The following is a 27,330-nucleotide window of genomic DNA, read 5'->3' as shown; positions in this document are numbered from 1 at the left end:
TTAGTCAGCATTTCCTTTTAAGATACCAGCAAGTAAAAACTGGCAATAAATATTAAGCTTTTGATGGCCAATATATTTTAATGATTTGTATTCAATATGGAGGTTGAAGTAATAAACCGATTAATGACTTGATTTATCCTGTACCATATATCAATTCAAATGTTTGCATTGTCTATTGACAATTTCTCAATATTATTAAAACATTTATTCCTTTGCAGTAAAAGCTTCTGACTTTATAAATGAAGAACACTATATAATAACTTATTCGTTGGAGTAGTAACATTTAAAATAACGATCTTAATAGGGTATGAAGGATACGATCATTTATTATGCTTTGAAACAATGGCCTGCTGTTTGGAAAAGGATGTACTTTTATTTCATACTGAGATAACTAAACAGAAAGATAAACTCATTTTTATTCTATATATTCCCAGACTATCGATTGTTGCCAAAATTATGCATAACTGAGCACAAAAGTCTTGAATTACAATTTTCGTTTTCAAATACTACCTTATTTCAGCAATGCAGTTCTTAAACTGCAGTAAACACAAATGAAATAACTGCTATATTTTGTGGAACAGCAAAGTGAGATTAATCAGATCTAAAGTAATTGCCTACTCTGAAAGGAAATGCTGCAAAATTGAACAGATTATCAATGCCAGATTTGCAATCTTAGAGTTAGCTTGCTGTTTATTTGATTTTCAGCCACCCTACATCATGCTGCAGTGCATCTGAAATCATGTCTGTCCTGTTCTTCCACACCATGAAATACAAAGTACAAGACCCTAGGAATCCCAACAACGATCGCTTTATACTCTCAAAGGTAAAGGTTGATGCTATGAGCAAGAAAACTCGTTCACACAAAGTCTTGTAATATTTGCCATGAATTGTGAGGTTAAACTTTTAGCAGATAATCATACAAACAAACAAGGGCGGAATAGAGTACAATAATACTACATTCTAATGTTGAAAAAATATGCAATAGCATTTTGATTAAGGCCTGTATGTAATAACTTCACAAAATGCACACACAATATGGTTCAAGTCATTATGAGTGCATTTTGATTGCACACTTTGTGCTGATTTTCAGAACTAATCAATTACAGAAACATTTCACTTAAAATCGTATTGGGAATACACTATACACAAAATTATTTGAAGTTGGGTTGGAGATAAGAACGTCTGTGCTACCTACTTTAACTGCTTCTTTGGCTGAAGGACTCACGTGTTCGGCCAGTGCCCCCAAAATCTTGCCTGAACAGATGAAAATAATCAGTATTGTTCATTGATAAAGCTATAATTTTTTAACAAGTTTGAAAGATGAAATTGAATACAGAAACAATTAAATTTGTACTTCATAGCCACTTAGCCATTTGGATTTTTTCAAGTGATGTACATTCAGTATTGATCAGACCAAAGTTGTTGCATGTTAAAAATCTATAGCATCGTTGTCAACTGTAAATTTCTGTTAATTGTAAAGTCTTGTAATTTTTTTTTCATTTACCAGCCATAACGTTCACCTCAGAGGAAGGGGATGTTGACACTGTAGAAAGCGGGAATTCAGCTAACCATTTTTCTTATTTATTTCCTTACAGAATGGAAGGAAGCTATTAGGCCCATCAAGTCATGTTGACTCTGAGCATTCCTATCAATTCTGTTCCACCACTTATGTCCCTATAACTGATTCTCTCTTGCATGTCCATCAACCACTCTGGTTTTCCTACCACCCACCTACACTGGGGTTAATTTGCAGTAACCAATTAACCTACCACCAGCATGTCTTTGGAATGTGGCAGGAAAGCAAGAGTGCCTGGGGGAACCCCTACATTCACAGAATAATGTATAAACTTGCACAAATGGCAGCAGAGGTCAGGAGCAAATCTGGGTCACTGGAGCTGTGAGGCAGTAACGTGACCTACTCCACACTGTGCTCGCCCTTTACTAGCATTTTGCTGGAGTGGTCCTGCTCTCCCCTCGTCTTTCATGGTTTAAAATGTTTACGCACCTTTTGCAAGAAGCCAAGGCAAATAAATGCAATAATCTGCCTGGTTCTCCCTCTGTTATTGCATTATGTTACATCATAAAATGCGTGTACTTTTTGTCTCTACCATCAATGCCACACATACTGGAAGTGGGATACCAGTGATCTCCAATTAACTCCAGTTGGTTTGGCTCTAGGCTGTCAGAATGCACACTGCCAGTATTGAGGCTGATGTTACCAATCTCCTAATAGCCATCAGTCACGAAACAAATTATTTGTCCCAAAGCAAATGGCCAGTCTAAGATAACTTTTCAATTTTCAGCAATAAGGCACATCTCATTGAACAGAGTCAAAATACTATTCCGAACCATCCAGCATACGTTTTCCCTGCCAGACTCGTACAGCACCGAAACAGACCCTTTGGCACACCATGTCCATGCTGACCTTTTTTGCCCATCTACGCTAATCCCATTTACCCACTTTAGGACCATATCCTTCTACGCCTTACCTATTTAAGTGTCTGTCTAAATGTTTCTTCCACCACCTCCACTGGCAGTAAGTTCAACCACTCTCTGTATGTATGTATTTAAAAAAAAACTTGGCCCTCTTGTCTTTGATACCCCTACCCTGGTAAAATTCTGAGTATATATCCTATTTATGCCTCGCCTAATCTTATATACTTCTATCATGTTACCACTCTGCCTCATTGACTCCAAGAGAAACAAGCCCAGCCTATCCAATCTCTCCAGGTGTGGCCGATTCAGTGATTTGTAACGCTGCAACATAATGCCCTAACTCTTGTATTCTGTGCTGTGACCTATTAAAGCAAGCATGCTATATGCCTTTTTCCCCACCCTATTGGCCTCTTTTGCTGCTTTCAGGAAACTATGGACTTGGAATCCCTAGGTCTCTCTGTTTATGAACATTCCTTAATGCCCCACCAATTACTATATAGGTCCTACCCCTATTTGATTTCCCAAAATGCATCAGTTCACACTTGTTGGGATTAAATTCCATCTGAATACTCTACCCAACTTTCCAACTTATCTATATCCTGTTGTAGCCTTATACAACCTTCCTCACTATCCACAGCATCACTAATTTTTGTGTCATCTGCGAAGTTACTAATCATACCTCCTGCATTCACATTCACGTTGTTGGTATACATCAAAAATGACAGGTCCCAGCACCAATCCCTGTGGTACACCATTAGTTACAGACTTCCAATCAGAAAAACATTCTTCTACCACTGCCTTCTGCCTCCTATCACCAAGCCAATTTTGGGTCCAACTAGCCAGCTCCCTGGATCCTATATACCTTAAACTTCTGGACCAGTTTACCATGTGGGTCCTTATCAAATACCTTACTAAAGTCCATATAGACAATGTCTACTGGCCTGCCTTCATGTATCTTCTTTGCTACCTCAGAATACTTGAACAAAATTAGTGAGACAGGATTTCCCTCTTGCAAAGTTATGCTGACTATCCCTAATCAGTCCTGCCTTTCCAAATGTACATCAAGTCCCGTCCTTTAGAATTTTCTCCAATGATTTCCCTACCACTAATGTAAGACTCGGCAGCCTAGCTCCCACTTAACAGATTGCTTGAAAATAGTGGAGGTTGCCTGGCCCTTTAGATTTAGAGCTAAGGCTGATGCACACTGCAGATGGACCAAGCCTTAATTCTTGTGCTTGTGTGTTTTGTGTACTTTCTGATAATCAGCATTATTGCTTTGATGACTTAAGTGTAATTTTATTTATCTTTGTGATGGTAGAGTTTCTATAAAAATACAGCATTCAGCTTTGAGAAATGTATTTTGAAACACTTTTATTCTAGGGTCATGCAGCTCCAATATTGTACGCTGTCTGGGCGGAACTTGGTTACCTGAATCTGGATCAGTTATCAACATTGAGGAAAATGGGTTCCATTCTTGAAGGACACCCTGTTCCAGTGAGTATTAAGGAAATGTTATTTTCATGTACTTTTGGAACATTTGATAGAAAACAAAGTGCACTTTATTTTGGGGAATGGAAACGGATCATGTCTTTTAATTTCACTAGAGTCTGCAACAGCTGTCATTATTAAGGGCCTGATCTTATTCACTTTGGCCGTTTTTAAAAAAAAAAATAAGAATTCCAAAGAAAAGTGAAAGAAGCTGCAAATTTCTTTGGGGGAATATAAACTTCTGTATCCACTTGTCTATTCTTTCCAGGGCATTGCTTTCTGTAATATGTTCCCATGTAGTCTTTTGTATCTTGTCTCTTTTCAGAAACTAGCTTTTGTGGATGTTGCTACTGGATCCTTAGGACAAGGTCTGGGAGCTGCTGCTGGAATGGCTTATACTGGGAAATATTTTGATAAAGCCAGGTGATCATTTTTATATCATTAAGTTCTCCTAAAAGCTATCCATATGGTAATTTAAAATCTTCAACCATGCATACATTTTTTGCTCTTTTTATCATAACCTGTTGCACACATTGATCTTTTATTTTTCAAAATTTGCAGCAGAAGATCATGACATTCAGTCTCTTGCTTATTCAGCCATTCAACCAGATTATGGCTGATCCTGTCATCAACTTTGATTTCTATCAGTTGATTAACTAGAAATTAGTATTTGGCTTGAAATTTTCTTTTGATTCAGTATGTTTTTTGCAAAGAGAGTTCCAAATTTCCACTGAGCTTTATGATCTTGCATCTAAATAGCTGAGCTCCATTTAGTTTCCCCATCAAAAAAAAAGTTTCTCCATATTAACCTGATCAAAAATCTTCCTTTTTAAATCCTTCATTCATACCTGAACCTTGAATATAAATGATATTCATGCAACCTGTGCATGATTTAAATGTTCAAACCCTGGTATCATCATGGTTTTTCTTAAATATTTTCCAATATTAAGACGGATTGTGAAAAAGGTTACTATAGAAATTATAACCCAAGAAAATTGTTTCAATAATTATGCCTCTCCCCTCTTTTGAACATCAGTTGTATATCTGAAATCATTACCTTAATGATTACTTTATACTTCCAAAACTTTGACTAAGGGCCTTTGACTGTCTTGTAAGCTCGATGTCCATGAATGCAAACTTGTGAATTTGTTATGAGACTTCATTTCTCTGCAAGTACATTAATTAAAAAATAATATTCCAGTTTCGTGGATGTGAAACATTACTCTGCCCAAAGATTATCATGGAATGGCTTCTCTGTTAATTAGTCAAAGTGATCCTTTCTCAAAAATTTCTTCCATAATTGCACTTCAGAACAGAGATGCATAAATATATTCCAGGATATATCTGCCTGGCTCGATTCATGCTTGAAAGTTTGCAATGAAACATTCACTTCTACCATGTTTGTAACATTCTTGATTATTGAAGTTTTTGTTCTGTTTTAATGTAGAGCAAATTATCTATTAAACTGGAAAACTAACACCACTTAATTCAGTAGCTCCTTTTCCTGCCTTTTTTTGCCCTCCTCAAATGCAGGTCCAGTTCAGTGGCCATAATAAAGCAAGTGTAGGCCGAGCAACCATTTGAGCTTTAGTAAATATTAATGTAGACCATACTATGGTGCCACTTTATAAAATGGTGATAATGACAGGTTAACCTCTGCAGGAAATTGTAGTAAGCTGCAAAGCAGTTAATGAAATGGAAGATTTTAGTTGATAGGGTATGGCTTAATGTGATTAGGCTGGTGATTGAAATTGCTGAAAACTTCAAGGACAGTTAGGGGATACCAAGTTTGGTTGCTCAGGGTTTACTTCAAACTATGTGCAAAGAAGCTTGCTTCTAGTTGATTTTAAAAGCTTATATTTTCACATAAAACCATGAACAGTTCTCTTTTTTAATTTGTTACCAAATCAGATAAATCCTGAACCATTTGTTTTATTCCTGGAAATTGTCCAGGCATGGATAATGGGTGGGAACTGAAACTAGCAACAAATACTGTAAACTGCTGTGCATGACTATCTGCCCTTCCTTAAAGAAAGGCTGCTTAGTCATAGTGACTTCCATTATTTTCATGTGTACTGCAGATATGCTTTTCACTGGCATAAAACAGCAAACACTCAGTAGGTCAGACAGCATCTGTGCAAAGAGAAATGGTCAACATTCATGTCAAGGACCTTTTGTCAGAACTGAGAGAGATTTTAAAAGAAAATCTTTTTAACTCCTGCCTAGTTCTGAACAAAGGGTCTCTGACCTGAAACATTGACTCTGCCTCTCTTTCCACATATGCTGCCTGATGAGTATTTCCAGCATTTTCTCTCTTTATTTCAGACCCAGCATCTGTTTTTGTTTTTGATTTTCATATGCTTTTCACTTTGCATGACATCATCTTTCTTCTTTAAAAGATGTCCTTTTAAGTACTAGGCAGCATTTCTGATGGTAAATTATTTTTTGACAGGTGTTTGCATGTATTTAAAGGAATCAGTTATCTAAGCATCACCATTGATTCTGATAAATAGCTAATTATTACATTCAAATAACACTACTGTAGCATATATTCAATAAACATAATTCATCAGTTAAATGTTTTTTAAAGATTATGTTCCAAAGATACTGTTTGTTGTGGGTTGTAAATAATTACTTTACCTCATTTTTTAAAAAAAATGTACAAGCATTCTCAAACTACGCAGGCTGCGCATGCATTAATAATTAGGATCAGAGTCTTGTTTCAGAACAGTTTGTTCATTTAGAATTATGGTTGTATGTTATTTTGGTTGCATATTTGCTTACCTGTATCCAACTTCAGTATTTTAATCAAACTTTAATTTTGAATATTGTGGCTACAGTACTAGGCATCCAACTAACAATATGAAAAAATGCCCAAATATGCACACAAATAAAGAATGGCATCAATCCAGTCAATTACCAGTCCATCTGCCTGGTCTTAATATGCCAAGTGGTCTTGATATCTAGGCACCCTTTGACTCTGTTATCAAGGTTCCCTAATTAAATTAATTTTGGATTAAAGTTTTTAGGTGAGTGTTCAGAAAACAGTAATTTTACTGCCTTTATTGGCTCTTCATAAAATTACCTCTATTTTTCAAACAAATGTTGATGTCAGAGATGAATAACCTGGGAACTTTATAGATGTTTCTTTTTTCTCTGCTTATAGTTACCGTGTATATTGCTTATTGGGAGATGGAGAATCATCTGAAGGTTCTGTCTGGGAGGCCATGGCATTTGCTTCTTACTACAAACTTGACAACTTAATGGCTATTTTGGATGTGAACCGCTTGGGTCAAAGTGAACCAGCTCCACTGCAGCATAAAGTTGAAATCTATCGCAAACGTTGTGAATCTTTTGGGTAAGTTTTCAATTTTGAACTTCAGATGTGGAACTTCAAGTGTTGGCTGCTAAAAGAGGGCAGACATAATGATCTTTTGCCTTTTAAATATCAGTACTTGAACAGGATCAATAAATAAATAAATATCAATAAATACTGATTGTGTCAGCAACATTCCCTTAAATGCAAAAAGAGAACCATGAGCTTATTTCTTCATTAGACTGGGGGAAGATGTGCCTTTTGAAGGTACTTTTTTTTATTCAAGATGTTAAAATAAGGTCCCTTACACTGCTTCGTGAACAAGAAAGATTAAACAGCACTATTTGACAAAAAGCATGGGTGTACTGTCAATGTTTATCAATGTTTATACCTCAACTAATATTTAAGGTAGATGAATCACTGGTTGCTAAGATATTTGCTAGTTCTGGACATTGCTGTGTGCAGTTTGAGCTGCAGGGCTCCAAACATCACAAGTGATCACATCAAGGCTGTAAGTCACATGGGAGCATCTTGAAGTTCTGAAAGATGCTATCTAAATTTTGTTTTCTCATAAAAATAAAATTAATTATTCTACCTACCAAGTGTCAATGGGTCCTTGGTTTTTCTTGATCTATATCAATTATTTAGGCTTAAATATAGAGGATAAGATTAAGAACTTTGCAGACAACATAAAGATTAGCCATCTCATTGAAGAGAGGAAGACTAGAGAGGAGACTTCTAGCCTATGAGAAGTTGTCATCATACTGGTTCAATATGCAGAAAAATGACAAGATAGGATCCAGTTTGGAGGAGTGTAAAGGAATCCATTGTGGGCAGCCAACCAGATGAGGGAATATATGATAAATGGTAGAACATTGAGCAGAGTTGAGGGACAGAATGAATTTTGAGTGCCATTTCACATATACCTGATAAGTGTTTAAAAGGTTCGTGTCCCTTTTGGGGGGTGCGTGGAATACAGGTCATTCTAGGACTGCTAAATCCAAATCATAATTAAAGCATTGCACACATTCCTGAGCACCACATTTACAGGAAGAGTTTTATGAGGATGTTGCCAGAGGATATTTGAGAATTATGGTTAAGAGGAACAACTAGCTACTTGAGATTGTTTTCTTTGAAACAAAGGAGACTAAATGGAGATTTAGTAGTGCATAAATGTATGAAAATTATATAAACAAGAGTTTGTATAGAATAAATACAACAGATTTCCCTTGAGAAGAGACCAACAACTGGAAGCTTATATTTAAGATTGGTAGATCAGTTTGATCATCACTGGGGGAGTAATGGAGGTAGTGATCCTGAAAGAACAATAGAGACAGACATTCGTCACATTTTAAGAAGTACCTGGATGAGCTCTTCAAGGGCTGTAACCTACAATGATACTGACTATTTGCTGAGAATCAGGATTAATCTTAATAACTTTTCTGACTGGGGTGAACACAGTGAGCTTTAAATTTCTTTGTTTTAATTTTCTGTGCTTCACTGCTTGAATCATCTAATTCCAAAATTGTCAAACTGAGCAGAATTTGTAAGATCAAATCAGCAGAGTGTTCTTATTTACAGTGTTACTAAAGTTTTAATTTGCACCTATTACAGTTTCCATTTATTTAGTGGCTGTAAAATGTAACATGAAACATTTCTAAAAATTCTCTGTGAATGCAAAACTGTTTAAAAATGGCAAACCCAAAAAAAATTGGCAGATGTAACGAAAAGCTGGTCAAAGTGGATTTACAGGGAGAAAATAATTAAGAGGATGTGGTACCGATGAAGCAGAGAGGTTTTTTTGGTAGGGTATTGCATAGCATATGCCTGAGGCAAAGTGCGTGGGGGTAAAGATGAGGATTCTAGCAGCAGATGGGCTGAAGTAGAAGTAAAAGCAAGGCCATTTTATGAAGAAGGAAGATGACGTTGTCCTGACAGAATATGAGATCAGAGGCTGCACTTGGGGTCAGATTGATGCTGGAGCAGCATATATTGAACAAAGGCAGGAGGGGATACCATTGTATCAGAATGAAAAGTAGAATTTGGTATAGAAGCTGAAAATGACTTGCCTTTTCATATTTATATCTTGTAACAATTAAAGTAACCTGTAGCAAGTAGTCAGTTACATGTTGGGCCAGAACTTGCTGATTATTGCTGGTTATTGAAATGGAACTGCTGACCTTCAGTAGTGGTAGTAAGTTCCACTGTGGAATTGCATTTTAGCACAACATCCTGTTCATTTTAATAGGAATTATAGGGCCAAGATTTAGGAGGCAGATGGAAAGGAAAATTGCTTTAAATTGCTACTATTAATGTTTTTAACTATTTGTATATTACATGATAGGTAATTTTAAAATATTTCATTTAACAAAATTTTAAGTTTAAATTTAGTTAAGTTTCAATAATTTTAAATGTCTCTGACTGTCAGACATTTTTTTTAAATCTTCAAAAAGAAATCATTAACAATTTTTATCGCCAGCAAAGTTGGGGGTGAGGATTCTGAATGCCTTGTCGCTCTTCAGACCTTGCTGCTGGAGTCCTGGATGCCAAGGGCAGCATTTAATCCTCTGCAACTGGATCAGTAAAGTGAGGGCATGGGCAGGCTACAGGCAGTGATTCTCGTGTCTTTGGCACCAGCTCAGTGAGTGTCAGCCCATTGCTTTAATTGACCAAATAACTTTCTTGCAAACTAATTTGTACAAATACAATGAATAATTCTTTTGAAACCAACTAAATTACTGTGTCCTCATATTAGCTGCTTGAATTGGTATTTGTGTTGGTTATTATGATTTAATGATAAGTTTTAAACTTTTCTATTCAGCTGGCATACTGAAGTGGTGGATGGACACAGTGTTGAGGAACTCTGCAAAGCTTTTTGGCAGGCTAGCATGGTCAACAACAAACCAACTGTTATTATTGCTAAGACTATTAAAGGAAAAGGCATCGAAGGTATCTTAACTTTTTTTTAATTGAAATTCTATTTTATTTTTGTCTTGGTGAGCACAGAGGTCTATATTTGAGTACATGGAAATCAAAACTGTTATGCAAAGAGAGCAGGTCAGTGACACTGTGTAGGAGTACTAATAGTAACACAAGTTCAGATTCAAATTCCCATTGTGTGAAGCTCATTCATGCAATGTTTTTTGTTAATCTAGATATTTCCACAGGGATGGGGAAATTGAAAAGCAAAAGCTGAAGGGTAACCCAATAGATGTCTTTCCATCTACATCATCTCATTTTTTTTCCATCTATTTTATCCCATCGTAATTTTGGAGATGTTTGCACATAGGAAATCCAGTGTAATGGGTTATAAATACAAGTCACTAGTAAACCACAGGGAGTAATTGAGGTAAATAGCATAATTACTTTCAACGGGAAGTTGGATACGACTTTGTGGGTGCACTGATGAACAGATTAATTGATACAATTAGATGAAAAAGTGGGAGAAGGATGAACAGAGCATAAACACTAGCAAAGGCAAATTGGGCCAAATGAGTTTGCTGTGAACTTTACGTAATTCATGTCTAAGAACGGCTAATTGTTAGTCAGGTTCTTGGAAGCAATCTGAAATCCTGAAATATAAAAGCTAAGGGACAGCTATGATCAGGTCAGCTGCTAGCAGTGTTTGGCTACAAGTTTATTAGATTGTGTCATTTCTACATTATGGTGCTGCTGCATTTGCTAATTCTCTGAAAGTCTAAGTTGCATATTTGTGCTTCATGTCTGGAGTAGAATTTTTATGGCTGGAATGTACCATAGCTCTGGTGTAGCCTGACTGGCCTTGAATCTTTCTTGTCTTTATATTTCTTCTGGAAGTCCAAATGAAGAGCAATTCCTATGGAGAAACCCAATGTAGTTATATTACTGATAGCCACAAAGGATCCTGGAAATCACAATAGGAAAAAAAAACAGAAATAATTGAGAATTCTTCACTGATTTTCTTTTTACTTGGCTGTTTAACTGAATCTGTTAACTCAGTTGCAAACAATCTTGTGTGCTAATTTTGTATTCTGTGTTTACTAAAAACTGAGGATGGAGTGAGAAATTCTCCATGCTGCATCATAGCAGTTCTAGCAAGATTGCTGATCTGTGGGTTTTAAGCTCCTAAGCCTGTTGGACTTTGTGGAAGTATGTTGTGTGTTGCCTTCTAAGTTTGAAATATTTTCAGGTGTTGAAGATCAAGAAAATTGGCATGGCAAACCCATTCCAAAAGATAAAGTGGAAGGAATTATTAACTCAATCAAATCTGGCATCATGAACAGCAAGAAGCTTACTCCGGGGCAGCCAGTAGAGGATGCACCAACTGTATCTATTGAAAATATTAAACTGAACTCTCCACCCAAATACAAACATCAGGAGAAGGTAAACAATCCCACTGATATCACTGATCCTGGTCAGGAACTCTAGTCAATGTGTTCTCGAAATTAGAAGGCAATTACCGATGCACTCTAGGCTTTTGGAGAGTGGAGTGGGTGGCAGCTTAAGCATCAGATCATAGTTGGTGGGGTTGGGATGGAGGAGACGCAACCCAAACCAGCTTTTTTTTTCTGTAATGTTACTATCGAAACAGATTTAGTAGTAACTAACAAAAAGGTATGGGTGAATACTTGAGAGTCATTTCCAAGACTTGGGGGAAGTCATAAGGTAGTGTTTAAGAAGATGACTCTTCACCACATCCTCAATGTCAATTGGGAATGAGAATTGAATTTTGAAAAGGGAAATTGAGGGAAACAACTCATTTAACATTGAATCTGTTAATTCTGAAGTACCTCCTATGTGCCCTCTATATAATGTTTGTCATGTTATTCACTGGTCCAAGGAGAGTCCACAAACTCTTTATCAACTTGCATTTCCAGCAACTCTGTGGTATTTCTTTCTCCATGTAGAAGAATGAACAAGTTTACTGAACAGGACACTCCATAATATATATCCATTGATTTTTGCTGCCTGATTTATATTATTGTTGGTTGATTAAATAAAGATATTAATTTCAAAATTAATGTAATTGGAACAATTAGGTTAAAGGAGGAATGAAACAGTTTGAGGAAATGAACATTTCAGTTACTAAACAAAGTAGTTGATCAACACAGTTTTATCATTCTCATATTAACTCCTGCCATCCGGCTTGTTACAATGCTATCAGTAGTCACTAGTTAAATATCTTTAATATCAAGCTGATGTCAAGATTATTTGGATTTCTTTGCGTATCTTTTTCTAAAGATGTTTAGATTGTTATATTCTATCCAAGAATGTCACAATAGCCACTTTAATAAATTGCCAATTTAGGAATAGTTATAGAACTGAAATTATATTTGACCATCTGTACCTGTCTCTTTAAATTGCTTCCCAGTTGCTTGACTGTTCATGTATTTGTTCTGGTCCAGATTCCAAAACTGGATTAGAGTCTAATATCCTGAGATTTAAGATCATTTGGAATGAATTTGCTGTAAATTGCAATTAGAATGCTGAATAAAAATCAATAAACTGCAGAAGTTAAATCTGATGTAAAAACTGGAAATGCTGAAAATAGTCAGTATGTCGGGCAGCTACTGTGAAAAGAGAAACAGAGTTAACCTTTTAGGTCTAAGACCTTTCGTCAGAACTGGGCAAGAGAGAAAACAAGTTAGTTTTATGTTGTTGAGAAAGTATGGATGAAGCAATCTACTTTCTAGATTTTAAGGGCAATTAGAGAGAGAGGGAGGGAGAAAAACAACACAAAGGGACATATAAAGGTTGTGAAATGCAGACACATGGTAAGTACTCAGCAGTTCATGCTGTGCTAGGGAAGAGAGGACAAACTGAACCAATATTACAGATGGATGACCTACAGCAGACCTCACCTGTTCTGATGCAAACAGAAAGAGAGTTACCAGAAATTGTTGAATTTAAAAGTGAATCCTGAAGGCTGCAGCATGCCCAGATGGGAGATGAGGTATTATTCCTCTAGCTAGCTCTCTGTATTGTTATAACAATGCAGGAGTCCACAAACTGAATGACAGAGTATGAGTTGGATGAATAAATAAAGTGACAGACAACTGGAGGCTTTGGGTTGCTCCTGTGGACAGAATGCAGGTGCTGCACAAAGTAGTCATCCAATCTGCACTTGGTTTATCGAGTGTAGAGGAGATCACATCCAAATACAGAATGTAGTACACTAGACAGGAAGAAATGCAAGTGAATCACTTCTTCACTTGGAAAGACTGGGTCCCTAAATTGTTGGAAGGGAAGATATTAAAAAAAACTGGTGTTGCATCTCATGTGGTTGCATGGGAAAGTGCCTTGAGAAGTGGGAGTGGTTGGTGAAGATGGAGAAACAGAGTAGGGAATCACCAGTGGAGTGGGGACAGGTGGGTTGCAGGATGGTCCTTCCTGAGTGCTAAAAGTGGAGGGAAAGGGAAGATGTGTTTGGTCATGGAATCTTGTTGAAGCAGAAACTGCAAAAGATGATTTGTTGAATGCGAAGGCTGGCTCCAACTATTTAGTGACAGAGAAAAATTTGTGCCAAGCTGCACCTCTATTGCTGGTATATTTAACATCTGTTTGCACAATATTGTTAACCTTGATTTTTTTTATGAGCATGGCCCTAAATTGCTTGGCCTTTGGGTTTCTTTTGTGTTGCTCAAGTACAATTGTACTTAAAACTATTAATGTGCTTTCTTGTTATTCCTGTTTTTGATTGATGTTCCTACAGTTGAGAAAATGCTGTACAAGATGCACAGGGGTGAAGCCTGACTCTGGGTAGGAAAGTAGATGATAGTTTTAGGATAAAACGAACTTTTCTCTAACATCCTTGTCCCAGCTGCTCAAACCAACAAGAAACATCTATTCACAAGATCACAAGACAAGGGAGCAGAAGCAGGCCATTTGGCCCATCGAGTCTGCTCCAAGGAAAGGGAAATAGAAATGAGAAATGGGGAATGGGGGAAGAAGAAAAAAACTATTCTAATCCCAATTACCAGCCTTATCCCCATATCCCTTGATATCCTGACTATTTAGATATCTATCTATCTCCTCCTTGAACGCCCCCACTGATCTGGCCTCCACTGCTGTAAGTGGCAAGGAGTTCCACAATTTCATCACCAATTAGGCATAGTCTGTGTGTTATTTAGATTATTTTTAATGAGCTATTTATTTGGAATTTTTTTCAGGTAGCTACACGGAAAGCATATGGAACTGCACTGGCAAAGTTGGGTCATGGCAATAAGCATGTGATTGCTTTAGATGGTGATACAAAGAACTCCACTTTTTCGGAGTTGTTCAAGAAAGAACATCCTACACGTTTCGTTGAATGTTTCATTGCAGAGCAGAACATGGTAACTTGTAGTATTTGTGCATGAAAATAAAAGCGGAAGTTAGGATAAATTGTGCCTAATGATAAAATTGAGACTGACTTTTAATGTGTTGCCGGGATAGTTTAATATTTTCATCTCACTGTTACTGTACCAGTCAAGCCTATTTGCTCCTGGGTTACCACCAGTATACTCTTAGCTATTTGCGAATTTTTTTGTTGCTGGAGTATTTAGACTGGTAGCAGGAATTCGCTGTTGTCATTGTTTATAGTATAAACATTCTCTATAAGATAAAATGGCATCCTTAATGATCTTTGATTAAATAATTCAGAGGTGCAATTTTTTTGGGTCACTTACATTTTTTGCCTTATTTGACAGTCTATAGAGGGTAGAAAATGCAAGAAAATGAAAGCAAAAAGAATTTTTATTTTTACAACTGCAGTTGTCTAAGTACTGACTATCAACCCCGTACATTTCTTTGCAGGTGAGTGTCGGTGTGGGCTGTTGTGCACGGAACAGGACCGTTGTGTTTGCCAGCACTTTTGCAACTTTCTTCTGCCGAGCATTTGATCAGATTCGTATGGCAGCAATTTCTGAGAGTAATATTAATCTTGTTGGATCCCACTGTGGTGTCTCAATTGGTGAGTTTAATCTAAATATTTCTAAAATAATTCCCAATTCATCTGGAAGCTTTCCTTTATTGTTCTTTGCATCATTCTTCCTGTTCTGGATACAGGCTTGCATAAGTCTTTCAATACCTTGTGTAAGTGGTCATACTTTTACCTATGAGTATAGAGAAGCATCAGATGATAGTTCATTCATCTTTGTCTTACCTTAGAATCCAAACGTACATTTCCCTCGGAGGGTAGTGGAATATTTTCTAACGCTGCTAATTCTTTTTAGGTGAGGATGGGCCTTCACAAATGGGTCTGGAAGATTTGGCTCTGTTTCGTGCCATTCCCTCCTCAACAGTCTTCTATCCAAGCGATGCTGTCTCAACTGAACGGGCAGTGGAACTAGCTGCTAACACCAAGGTATAGGCTGCAAAGCTTAATTCAGCACCTTTTTACAACCGCATAGCTCCTAACAGCAGAGCAATTCTTAACATTTTTTAAGACCAGTTCTCCCCACACGCCTTTATCACCATCTGCTCCCATCCTGGTCATCCTGAGAATTGACAACAGTATCAACTTGGGGATGACATTTTTTTTGAAAATCAAAAAAAACTGTAGGTGCTGAAATTCTGAAAGTGAATTCCAAAGGGACCATTCCCTGATCAGCTCTTTTATCTCCACTAATCACTCCCCTTGTAACAATTGCTTTTTTTTAACGTCATCACATTCACCAGCTAGTAACCCAAGTAGTCCTTTCAGATGAAGCAACAATTCACCTGCATTTCTTCCGATCAAGATATGCCTGGTTGAATGTTCTCACACTGAATGACTTCTTCAACTCCGCCCAATGTTCTCCCAAGCTCTAACTATCTTCCTGTAGGATACATGGAACATCCCTAGTTTCAGTCCTACTTGGGCTCCTTGCCTCAACTCTTTTTCTGCTACATTGATGACTGTATTGGTGCTGCTTCTGTCACTCATACAGAACTCAAAGTTCATTACTTTTACTGTAAGTATCCACTTTGCTCCTCCTTCACATGGTCCATCTCTTCCCTTTCCTTTCTAGGTCACTTGGTCCCTGTCTACAGGGAGCTTAGTGATGTTCACTGAAAGTCCTCTGATTTCCACAGCGACTTCAACTGTACTTTCTCTCACCCAGCCTCCTAAACAAATTCTATTATCCCAGGGTAGCATAGTAGCATGGTGTTTGGTGCTGCTACCTCATAGCTCAAGGGGACCCAGTATGATCCTGAGTGTGCTGAATGCACATTCTCCCTTTTAGCACATATTCTTTCCTGTGTGTTTCTGTTTCCTCCCACTGTGCCACATTTAAAGCCTGCATCTCAGCTCTGAACCCCTCTCCTCCAAGACAGAGCAAGGTTAGAGTTCCCCTGGTCCTTGCCTTCTACTCCATTAGCCTCGCACATTCAATAAATCATCCTTCTCAATTTCTGCCACCTTCAACAAGATTACACCGTCAGACGTGCCTTCCCCGCCCAACCCCTTTTCAGCATTCTGTGACTCCCTGGTCCAATCTTTCATGTGTACCAATCTCATTCTTTGCAGTACTTTCCCATAGACAGCAGGGGATTCAACACCAGTTCTTTTGCCTTATCTGTTCACATTATCCAGGGTCTCAAACAGCTCATTTGGGTGACGCAGCAATTCACTTCAATCAAGTATATTGCATTCATTGCTCACAATATGGTCTCCTCTACAATGGAGGTACCAAATGCAGGTTGGGTGACCATTCTGTGGAGCATCTTTGTTCAATTGCTTGTCATTTTAATCCTCTATTCCACTTCCATCTCTCTGTGGCTTCCTGCAGCATTCCAATGTGGCCTAATGTATGCTTGAGGAACAGAACCTCATCTTCCATCTGGGTATGTTGTAGCCTTCTGGGTTGGATATTGAGTTCAACAATTTCAGGGAACTTGCATTCTCTGGCCACTTCTGCTGTAGCTTATCCATCTGTTATAACAACTCAGTTTTTCTCTCTCCACTAACACTGCTGACCTGCTGGCAATTCCTACAGCTCTGACCTATATTGTACAGGTTTTACATGTCCTTTTTGTTTACTTTCTCTCTCTCTAACTTATTAATCTATCATCCAGATGGCTTCATCAACAGCAAATCACCATAGCAATACAAACCCAATCCAATCACAGGTATTCCCATTGTCCTCTCCATTCCTCTGTCACCCTCTGTGTAACTTAAAACTAACTTCTTTTCTCTCTTTCCTGAGTTCTGATCAAGAGTCTTCAACCTGAAACGTTAACTTTTATTCTCTTTCTACAGATGCTGCCTAACCTCCTGAATGTTTCCAGCATTTTCTGCTTTTATGGACTTTATATTTCCAACAGTGGCAAGGCTTTGCTTGAAACCATTCCACAGCTCATGAGCTGAAGATGTTAATTTTTTTTTCTCTCTCCACAGATGCTGCCTGATGTATTTTTAGCATTTACTGTTTTTACTTCAGGACTCTAGCATCAGCAGTTTTTTTTTTCTTTTTTCACAACCAGTGTATTTGGAAGGAGTTGAACTGAATTCTTGCTCTGCCTTGCAGCAATACATTAAGAGGCTAACTTCACAGCACAGCAGATTTGCAGCTAAGTTAACAGAAAATAATTTGGAGTTGCAATATAAATTTCTTTGTAAAGTTAAAATTTGGTTTGATTGTGGTCCTGTACAGTCATGATGGGTTTATTTTGATTAAGACTCTACTTTGATTTACAAGTATGGCACTCGATCTTGTTTAGAAGAAAATATGAACTTGATCATGGTTATAAGATCTCCCGAAGTGCTTCACGATGTGGTTTTGCACACAGTATATAATCTGTGCTGAAGTGTCAGTTAAGATATGTCCTCCATCCCCAGATGGAGCTGAACCTTGATCTTGAATCAGATGCATCAGTCTTTCCTTCGTGATGTCTAGTGCAGGGTTTTTGAAATATTTTCTGTGGATATAGCAATATTTCAATTCTTAACTGAAATCTTGGTTTCTCCTTTCTAGGGTATCTGCTTCATTCGAACCAGTCGTCCAGAGACTACAATAATTTATAAAAATACTGAAATATTTGAAGTTGGAAAAGCTAAGGTAAGCAGCATAGCAAAAATTATTCATGAAAATTCATGGAGTAGCTTCTCATTTTATCCTAATGTTTGAATGAACATACCACTCCAGCTGTAGGCAAGCAAGCTTGATTAGAAGTATCTTTTTTTCCATGAGATGATTGTACTTTTTTGGTGGTTTATTTTATTTGATTGTCCAGTTGGAAATAACCACTTATGGCCTGCAATACCCATTTTGTGTTGCATTCTGTTTCCTACCCTGTTAAAGTTTGATGCTGTGCTGTACCAACCAAGTTATCCACAGTACCATTAATTTGGAGAATTCAAGGACTTGTATGATCATCAATAAGCAATATCTAACACATCAAGATTTTTCATATTGTACACTCATCTATTTTAGTTTAAATAGTTAAGAATTGGTCCCAGTCCTGCTGGAGTAATCTTGATGCAAAATGGGCTTGCATTTGTAGTCACCTCAAGTGCAGAATTATCCACAGTACCAGATAAAAATGCAAATACAGGTAGTTGTGCCATAACGTGTGTTTCTATAGTTTTGAACAGGAACTAGAGAACTGCTTAAAAGTTACTTTGGAAATTGACAAGGAGAGAAGAAGGCTGTCTTGGAGGGGGGAAAACAGTCTTTGAAACAAAAGCTGTTTAACATGTAACCTCCTCACAGTAATCAGACACCATTGTCTCACAAGAACACAGGCTGCTAGTTTCATTAGGCCATTGGAAATTGACAAGCAATCGCTTCTCTTGATATTTGTGCAAAGATACTTTATTAAACAATGTAACATACAGCTTTTAGTATTTTTAGCTTGCAGTACCAAAATAAACTTTTATAGCTATTAAAAATACCTTTATGAAAAGATGGGTTAAAAAAGCACCATTTTTTTGAAAATCCAGTTTGGGGGGGAGGGGAGAATAACTTTGTTATTCAGTCTTAGCCCCTAACCCCCTCTTTTCTCATTGACACAATTGTTTCTATAATGCAGTTTCCTATAATATCAGGTTTCTTAGGAATGGAACTATCGCTTAATCGCAGAACTATATGTATTCTGATTAGCTCATGAGTGGTGGGGTAAGAAAGATGGTATGCAAGTAAAGTTTAACAGGATAGATGCAGTTAAACATGAGTATTCCATAAGGGTTCAGAAAGTATTTCTAAAGTCTCATGGAAATATCTCAACTCATTGACAAAAATATTGAGAAATTAGTAAACTAAAAAAATACTTTGGTCATTACAGGCTAGCTGGATTCAAGATTTATGTTCTGAAAATGGTAGCGCAGTGTATCCTAGTTGCTAATCTGTTCTTTGTTTACACTGTAGAGGCTACAGATGGTGATCTTAATAGACTCTAATTCTGCTTAAGGTTAAATGACATTAATAAAAGGTAGTTCTGACAGTTTAAAGAAAGTTGTACATTTTGGCAGGTTCTGCGGAAGACTGATAAGGATGTGCTCACTATCATTGCCGCTGGGGTGACAATGCGCGAGGCATTGGCTGCAGCCACTCAACTGGCTGAAGAGGGTAAATATAAAACTGCTGAAACCACAAGTCCTTCTCCAGAACAGGCTCTTTCTTTCAGTATACTGTTTTCTATCACAAATGATTACATAGCTTTTACAAATTTTGTAAATGTAACTGCAATGCATTTTACATTGTGATTGAATTGCTCTTATAAAGTTACACCCTCCCTCGCTTGCTCATTCAATACTTTAATGGAATGCAAAGGATTTAATAGATATTGAATGAATTGGTGTGTTAGGAATATGGTTGAATTGTGAAATCTCCAACCGTGCACTATTCTCTTTATTATGACATCCAGGTTTCAACCCACGCCATCTTTAGAAGATATAGATAAGGGTTAAAAGCAATGCTTTTGACTCTGTATTTGAAACAAATATTACTACAATAGTCAAGGATGAGTTTTTTTGAGTGGAAATGAGCATCAGCATGTTATTCAAATAATTTCTGCACATTAAAGCATTGACTAGCAATCATTTAAATGTTTTGATTCTAATGCAAAAAATCCACCATATTTCAGAAGATTAAACTGATTGGAGTTTTTGTTGGGATTTACATTGTGATTAAATTAAGGTGAAAGAAAGAAGCTTTAGATTTGGAATGCTAACATAAGAATGAAGCTTAAAAGATTTCTGGGGAATCAGTTTTGCTCTCCTTTATTACTTACCAAGTTGGATCAATTAAGGTGAGGCCTGAGGGGAGGAAAAATAGCAAGCACATTGGGAATACAGAAGACAGCATCATAAATGAGTATTTAACTAGAGGCAGTATATTAGTTATGAACTGTAGCAGACAAATTATCACGTTAATATAATTATCAACAATTTATCCCTGTTGGTCATTTCAAAGTTGTCAAGATTAAAATAGTGCAGTGAAATTAAGGGAAGAACCTTGTTAACATTAAAGGTTGTTAATATTTGGAGTTACTCGGTATATGTTTTCCATTTGCTGATTATAGCAAAGATTTAGACCAAGTGTGAACAGAAAATATTCACTCTAGGTTCACTTACTCTCTGCAATAAACACACCAAGGAACATGCATTGCAATTTTTTTTTAAATGCAGATGCTAGAAATCTGTAAATTGGAAATGCTCGTCAGTTCAAACAGCATCTGTGGAGAGAGAAACAATTGATGTTTCAAGTTGAAGATCCTTCATCAGCACATTTATTATTTGGTTGAAATAAACAGTAAACCATCCTGGAAGCAAATATAAATGTAAATTTGTGATTTTATGCCACAATGTGGATGCTGATTGACTGTGCAAATCAGAAGTTTGTATTTCGTACAAGCGGTATTCTAGCCATTATTACTTACCAAGTTGGGCACATTCAGGAAATGGGTAAACTTTCAGGATGTTAATGGAGTTCAATGCTTTATGATTTGCTAATTCATTATTACTCTAATTTTTGTAGCTTAAACACAGCTTAGGAATCAAAATAAACAATATAAATTGTGATAATTTTACCCTTTTTGAAAATTGTTGAATGTGAAGAAATGAGCAAATAAATCGCAATGGTAGAGACCAGGGATTGAAAATAATATTCTGTACTATTAATGATATGAAAAGAGTATTACCAGAACATATGTTAATCCTTCTGCCCACCAAAGGAACATTGTAGAATTGGTTCAAATGAGGAGAATTAATGGAAGAAATTCCAGGTAGAATAAGCAAGACAGTTCACTTATAGTGAGGTGGAGGAAGAAGGAATGTACTGAGGAAACATGCAATATTTTGGAAGGGAAATATGATAATGCAGGAGAAGGTGAGATTTTTGCAGGATGGGACAATGTCATGATGAAATTTACTGATGAGGATTTCAAAGAATTAGAGGATCTCTGCAACTGGGATAGGCAGCAAATTATAAAGCTTTCAAACTATTCACATTCTTCTTGTTTTCTTGCCTTTAAAGAATAAAGAATATTTTTGAATCTATATTTGAAATGATTTAGATATTTGCATTGTGTGTAATAAAATTTGCATCTGATATTCCAGGTGTGTATGTTCGAGTGATTGATCCATTTACTATCAAACCGATCGATGATAAAACAATCGTTTCTTGTACTAAAGGCACCAAAACTAAGCAGATTATCACTGTGGAGGACCACTATTATGAAGGTATGGTCTTAAAATGCATTTGAGCCAGCAAAGGCATGATTGGATGAAACACTTGCTTTGGAGCTAATTGTATAGTTTATAGGATGGGCCAAATGTTTGCATTTTTGTAGTTAAATTGAAAGTGGAGAGTTGGGAGTTGCATTTTATTCTCTATAATTTAGCTTCTCATTTGCAGCAGCATGCAGCTGAGGTTTGTGGGGTTGCTTCTGCCCATATAACAATGCATCTTACAAATAGGAGGGCCTATCGAGTGTAAGTCATGTGAGGAAAATGGAACATTCCTAGATGAAATACAAAGTTCTTCAAAAAAAAATTTACTTCACCCCAACTTCAAATATCTGCTCAAAATACAGCCATAAATATTCTTTTTCCAATTCCAACTATTTTTCTAGGCTGACAAAATTGTTTTTTCCCTTGTGTCTATGAGACTTTGGGAAGACTGCATTTAGATCCAAATTTGAGTTGTCAGCAAAACTTGGAGCCAAACTTCAAAACCAACTGAGATGATATGGGAGTGTGTAAACCTCCTGTGTAGTGTGCTGCACCTAGATCCATGAAAGCAATGCATGTCTATCTCTGTGGGCAGTAATACAACCTAGTGTATTTGATATGCATGGCTGGCCACTGGTGGAGTCTTCTGATAGAAATGGGTCTTCAATGCCAGCTGTTGGAGAGCAGCAGACAGAAGGCCCATGTTTTAATATCCTATTGATTTACCCTTTGGCAATAATTTGGTATCATGGGCTGAAGGTCCTATTCTATGTTCTAATATCCTTTTCAAATTGTTTATTGCCCTGCCTCAGAATCTCATAAGAACGAGCTGGAATGAGCGCCATTTCTAGTTGGTCTAGTTGTTCACATGCCCCACCCCCCATCTTTTACAGTCATGGTCTTAAGATGTTTGATTAAATTAAACAAGCTTAGTATGACTAAATCACTTAAAATGTAGATTCTTACAGCCATAAGGATAACTAGATTTTCTGTCTGGTTGCAGGTGGTCTTGGTGAAGCAGTGGCAGCTGCTGTTGCTTTGGATCCTAGTATTAAAGTGCACCGCATGGCAGTATCTGGTGTACCATTTAGTGCAACGTCAGCTGAGCTACTGGAAAAGTTTGAGATTGATGCAAATGCAATAATGAAAAACGTGAAATACATTGTTGAAAATCAGCAGTAGTCCCTACATTGTGAATGTGGGATGAAGTTTGAAAATTTTCACTGATTTGTTTATATTAGAAAAATGCTTTATGTATTTCTTGGATTTACGTAATTGTAAACTTTAAAATGAACTATGAAAGTTACCTTGAGAAATATTTGAAGTAGTCCCTTTAGTGACATTTGTTGTCTCCAATTGTTTTACAGCCACTGGGAATGTTCTCTGTTCCAGTGCTGTGCTAATATTCACAAAGCATGTCTATTTAATGGTGTGCAGATAGTTACAGCCCAGGTTTGGTTTAAAGTACTACTTGTGGAAAGCCATCCTTTGCCAGTCTGTTTTCCCATCAAAAGGGCTCCTTGAAGACACTTGTGGTTGGAATATGTTCAACTTTTAACCAATGGTAACCACTCCAACATCCACCCAAGCTGCTAACTCATTGAACCCACTAACTCGAATTTCAGCATGATATTTAACAGTGTATTGGTTTCAATTATTCATTCTCTATGTCACAAAGACTTACCTACTTCCCTCTATGTCCTTGTCAACTTCTGGCTTTCTCTCAATTATGAAGTCATTTACAACATCTTTTATCATTTTCGGACCCTTTAAACCTGTGCTCTCTTGCCCATCCTTCTTGCTAATGCACTGCATTAACTACCGCTCACCCAAAACTGTGCTTGCCTTATCCCATCCGATGTATCCTGCTTTGTTATTAAACTGTCCTTGCCAAGCCACCTTGACTTTCTTGAGTTTAAATCCCTTTATAGCTTTGCTCTTCAGCATGACCATGTAGCTCTACATCCCCCCTGCCCCCTCCCCCCCTTTTAATCTGACCTCTCAAGTAGTCCTTTTCAATATGCCTTTGGTGACTATCCTTCAACTGATGTGGCTCCATGTTTTGAAATATCCTGCTTAAACCATCCCTTTCCAACATCTAAGATGCTATATAAATGTAAACTACTGTTGTTCATCTGTTAGTTGCTGGTACTGATTACTAGACCCTGATAGATTTTAATTCATTGAAGTTCAATTAGAACCCTTTCACCATATTATATTTCTCTCCCCTCACCAGATGGTGCTCAAATAGTGACTGCAAAATTAATGGTTAATTTTTAGAATCTTGTAAACTGCTTGCAGTGGTAAAATAAACCAAAGTAACACTGAAAATTTGGCTGCTATTTACAACAAATAAATTGGTTTTATGCCAGTCAGGTGCATTTATAATGCTGCTTTACTTTTTTTCTGCTGGGATAATTTTTTAAAAATTGTTGAAAGGATTTTAATTAACAAAGTTCTTTTTAATGTTGCTTCAGAAACTTTTGAATATACAATGATTTTCAACTTAAGTTCATAGTTCAGAAATGCAAGTTTTCTTTTGGAAATGCTCTGACACAGCAAGGTAATAAAATTTTTACAAACAGTAAAAGAAAGAGTTTCTGAAGTTTTCTTGTGGCTGCCATCAATGAATTTGGTTTCCAGGTGTTGGTTTAAATCAAGCTGTTCTGTCAGATGAAAGATACAGTTGGCATGAATGGATGGTCAGAAGCTAGCTGCTGTACTTGCAATGTGGTTTAGAAAAATCATCACAATTAGAACAAAGAACATAAGTTTGGGTTAAGATGAGTTTCTACAGTTGTGATGGGTCCATTTTGTTTAATAATTTTTTTTTGCAATAACCCCTGGCCAAAATAAGTATTAGATATATTTAAGATGCTCTCAGAGCAGTATAGTGAGCTGAACATTTCCCACAACTTCAAAGCAGTAATATTAGTTTTTGATTTGTATGTGCAGTTCAAAGCAGTCTCTATTCTGCCCAAATATGTCTTCAGTTCAGAGTACCCCCTTGGTTGAATTCCTATCTTCCAAATGATAAAATAATCTGTTGCATGTAGAATTATTCTGAAAGATAGCTACTCCAACAATTGTTAATGAATGGCTTTGGGTTAGCAGGATCAGATCTGATCCTATGAAGCACTGTAGGCTTGTTGAAAATTATTTGCCAAAAAGGCCTCCTTTTCCTTCCTGTATCACTCCCATTCTCTCTCAAAAAGTGGAACTGGACTTGAGTCTTGATCATTACACTGGAATCTATACTGCTCAACTTTAAGATTTAATTGGTTTTCTTGATGGCGCTATGTCCTTGGATGGTCTTCGGTAGATGGTGAGTTCCTGCTTCTGGTTGTTAATGTTGATTATGGTTTTTAACAGGGAGGCATCTAAGCTAAACTCCATAATGACTCTAAATGTACAGATTTTCTTGGATATTTAGAATCCTGGCCATGTTTTACATTCCACATCACTAACCTGCACTAGAAATACTGCAAGGTGGTGGTTAATTTAATCTGGCTGCACATCTACCCACATTCCTGACCCTGGCTCTGGTCACCATCTTTTCTGATCTCTGGCTACACACTTACCCATGTTCCTGGAATCTGCCCGCACATCAGGCTTGCATTTCTGACTTCAATCAGACCCCTGTATCTAGAGGGCCAATGCTCAGAAAAGGCAAACACTGATGAAATTCAGCCATGCCTTCAATGTGCCAACACAGCCCTTGGTCATTGAGGAAAGGGGTTTGAGAAAAAGCAACACACACAAAATGCTGGAGGAACTCAGCAGGTCAGGCAGTATCTATTGGGTATCTATTGGAGGAAAATGAACAGTCGATGTTTCAGGCTAAGACCCTTCATCAGGACTCCAGTTTTAACAAACTTTCCAATTTATTTTGCATTTTTATTAAAAGCTTTCAAAAATTTCCATTCATTTCAATGCTTATCTCTCTTGGCTGTCATTGCTGAATTTGCAGATGTACCTTCTATTAATTTTGTCTGATCTTGAGTCCAAGATGACATTTCCAACCATGTTTAGCACTGAATGGGAGAAGATGCAGTGATGAATTCTCCAACCTCTCCCCCTCAGTTTTTGTCTGAAGTCAGATGATGCATTTCTTTGAGGTCAACGTTGAATACTGTCATCTTGCTGCTGAACAAGTGTGCACATTAGATTTTGAATGGAAAGCCTGGTTTTTATTCCATCCAAAATTGTTATATTTGCTTATCTTGGAATTTGGAGCCACTAACCAATTGTGTGGGTCACTGTCATTTCCAGATCTGGGATTTCAGGGGCTGTGTCTGTCGTACTAAGATTGGGGGGGGGAAAACTGATAATGCAAAACAGTTTATTAACTTGGAATAACAAGGACAAGCAGAACAGCAGTTCTGTGAGAAAGTGCCAACAAAGACAGGAAATGGGAGCAGATGTTTGCTCATATGGCTGGGGAGGGTTTAAACAAATTTGCCGGGGGAACGGGGCCTGGAGTTGAAGTGGTGTAGTCAGATATTGAAGAGAAATTAAATCAATCCAATAGACAGAGCAAACATGGGCATAAAACAACCAAAATACTACAGCTAGGAGAACTTCCAATTTTACTGATTCTGTTTCAGTTTCAGTAACTTCATCATATCTTCCCCTTAGTTTACCCCATGTTTAAGATGGAGATTGATAGGTATCTAATTAGGCTATCAAGGGATATGGGGAAAAAGGCCAGGAATTGGGGCTAGATGGGAGAATAGTTTAGCTCATGGTGAAGTGGCAGAGCAGACTCGATGGGCTGAATGGCCTACTTCTGCTCCTTTGTCTTGTGATGTTTTGCCTTTAGCCTATGAACGAATAATTATTAAGCATATAGATTAACAACAGCACAACTTACTGGCATATACTATCTGCACTTAGAATATAACAAGACTCACAAGTCTCAAAATAAGGGTTAACTGTTTAGACTTGAAATGAGGGAAAATTTCTTCACTCAAGAGTGGTGACTCTTTGGAATTTTCTACCAGAAGGCTGTGGAAGCTCAGTCATTGATTGCATTCAAAATAAATATATTTCAGGGTATTAAAGGAATCGAGAGATATGCGGGATGGGGCAGGGAAATAGTGTTGAGGTAGTAGATCAGTCACAATCTTGGTGACTGGCAGATTTGGCTCAAGGGGCTGAATGGCCTACTCCTGCTTGTATTTCTTAAATTCTTACCCAACTTAAATTATCCATATTTTGCAGTTGAAATCAAATGTTACTTTATTTTTTTAAAAAACTAAACTATTGTCATCGTTTTCAATATTGATTTGTAATATCTTTGCAACATGTTTGTAAAATCTTTATTCTTTACCAAGTTAAGAATTGCATAATTAAGAAACATGCCAATTCAAGCCACAAGCATTCAGAAGCAATATAACACAGGAAGATTAAAGAAGTGGAAATGAAAGTAAAAAATCAGACCATTATGGAGCAAATTAAATTTATAATCTCCATT

At 37.1% G+C, this 27,330-nt stretch overlaps 1 protein-coding gene across 1 annotated transcript in view; it reads left to right on the top strand.

Moving 5' to 3' along the window:
* The window catches only part of LOC127571736 (transketolase-like), a 31,528-nt gene extending 7,092 nt beyond the window's left edge, over positions 1–24,436 (top strand). Inside the window, exons 2-14 of the mRNA XM_052018396.1 lie at positions 706–823; positions 3,817–3,930; positions 4,250–4,347; positions 7,091–7,282; positions 10,062–10,189; positions 11,409–11,602; positions 14,389–14,553; positions 15,014–15,170; positions 15,433–15,563; positions 18,157–18,240; positions 19,653–19,749; positions 21,741–21,863; positions 22,858–24,436. Coding sequence (XP_051874356.1) covers positions 706–823; positions 3,817–3,930; positions 4,250–4,347; positions 7,091–7,282; positions 10,062–10,189; positions 11,409–11,602; positions 14,389–14,553; positions 15,014–15,170; positions 15,433–15,563; positions 18,157–18,240; positions 19,653–19,749; positions 21,741–21,863; positions 22,858–23,036 — 1,780 coding nt within the window. The 3' untranslated portion in view covers positions 23,037–24,436. The remainder of the gene's footprint in view (positions 1–705; positions 824–3,816; positions 3,931–4,249; positions 4,348–7,090; positions 7,283–10,061; positions 10,190–11,408; positions 11,603–14,388; positions 14,554–15,013; positions 15,171–15,432; positions 15,564–18,156; positions 18,241–19,652; positions 19,750–21,740; positions 21,864–22,857) is intronic.
* The last annotated feature ends 2,894 nt before the right edge of the window (positions 24,437–27,330 follow it).

Source organism: Pristis pectinata, chromosome 6 (assembly GCF_009764475.1).
Source record: "Pristis pectinata isolate sPriPec2 chromosome 6, sPriPec2.1.pri, whole genome shotgun sequence".
NCBI lineage: Eukaryota > Metazoa > Chordata > Chondrichthyes > Rhinopristiformes > Pristidae > Pristis > Pristis pectinata.
The sequence above is the reverse complement of the archived record's forward strand: the minus strand, read 5'-3'. Positions and strand labels throughout refer to the sequence as shown.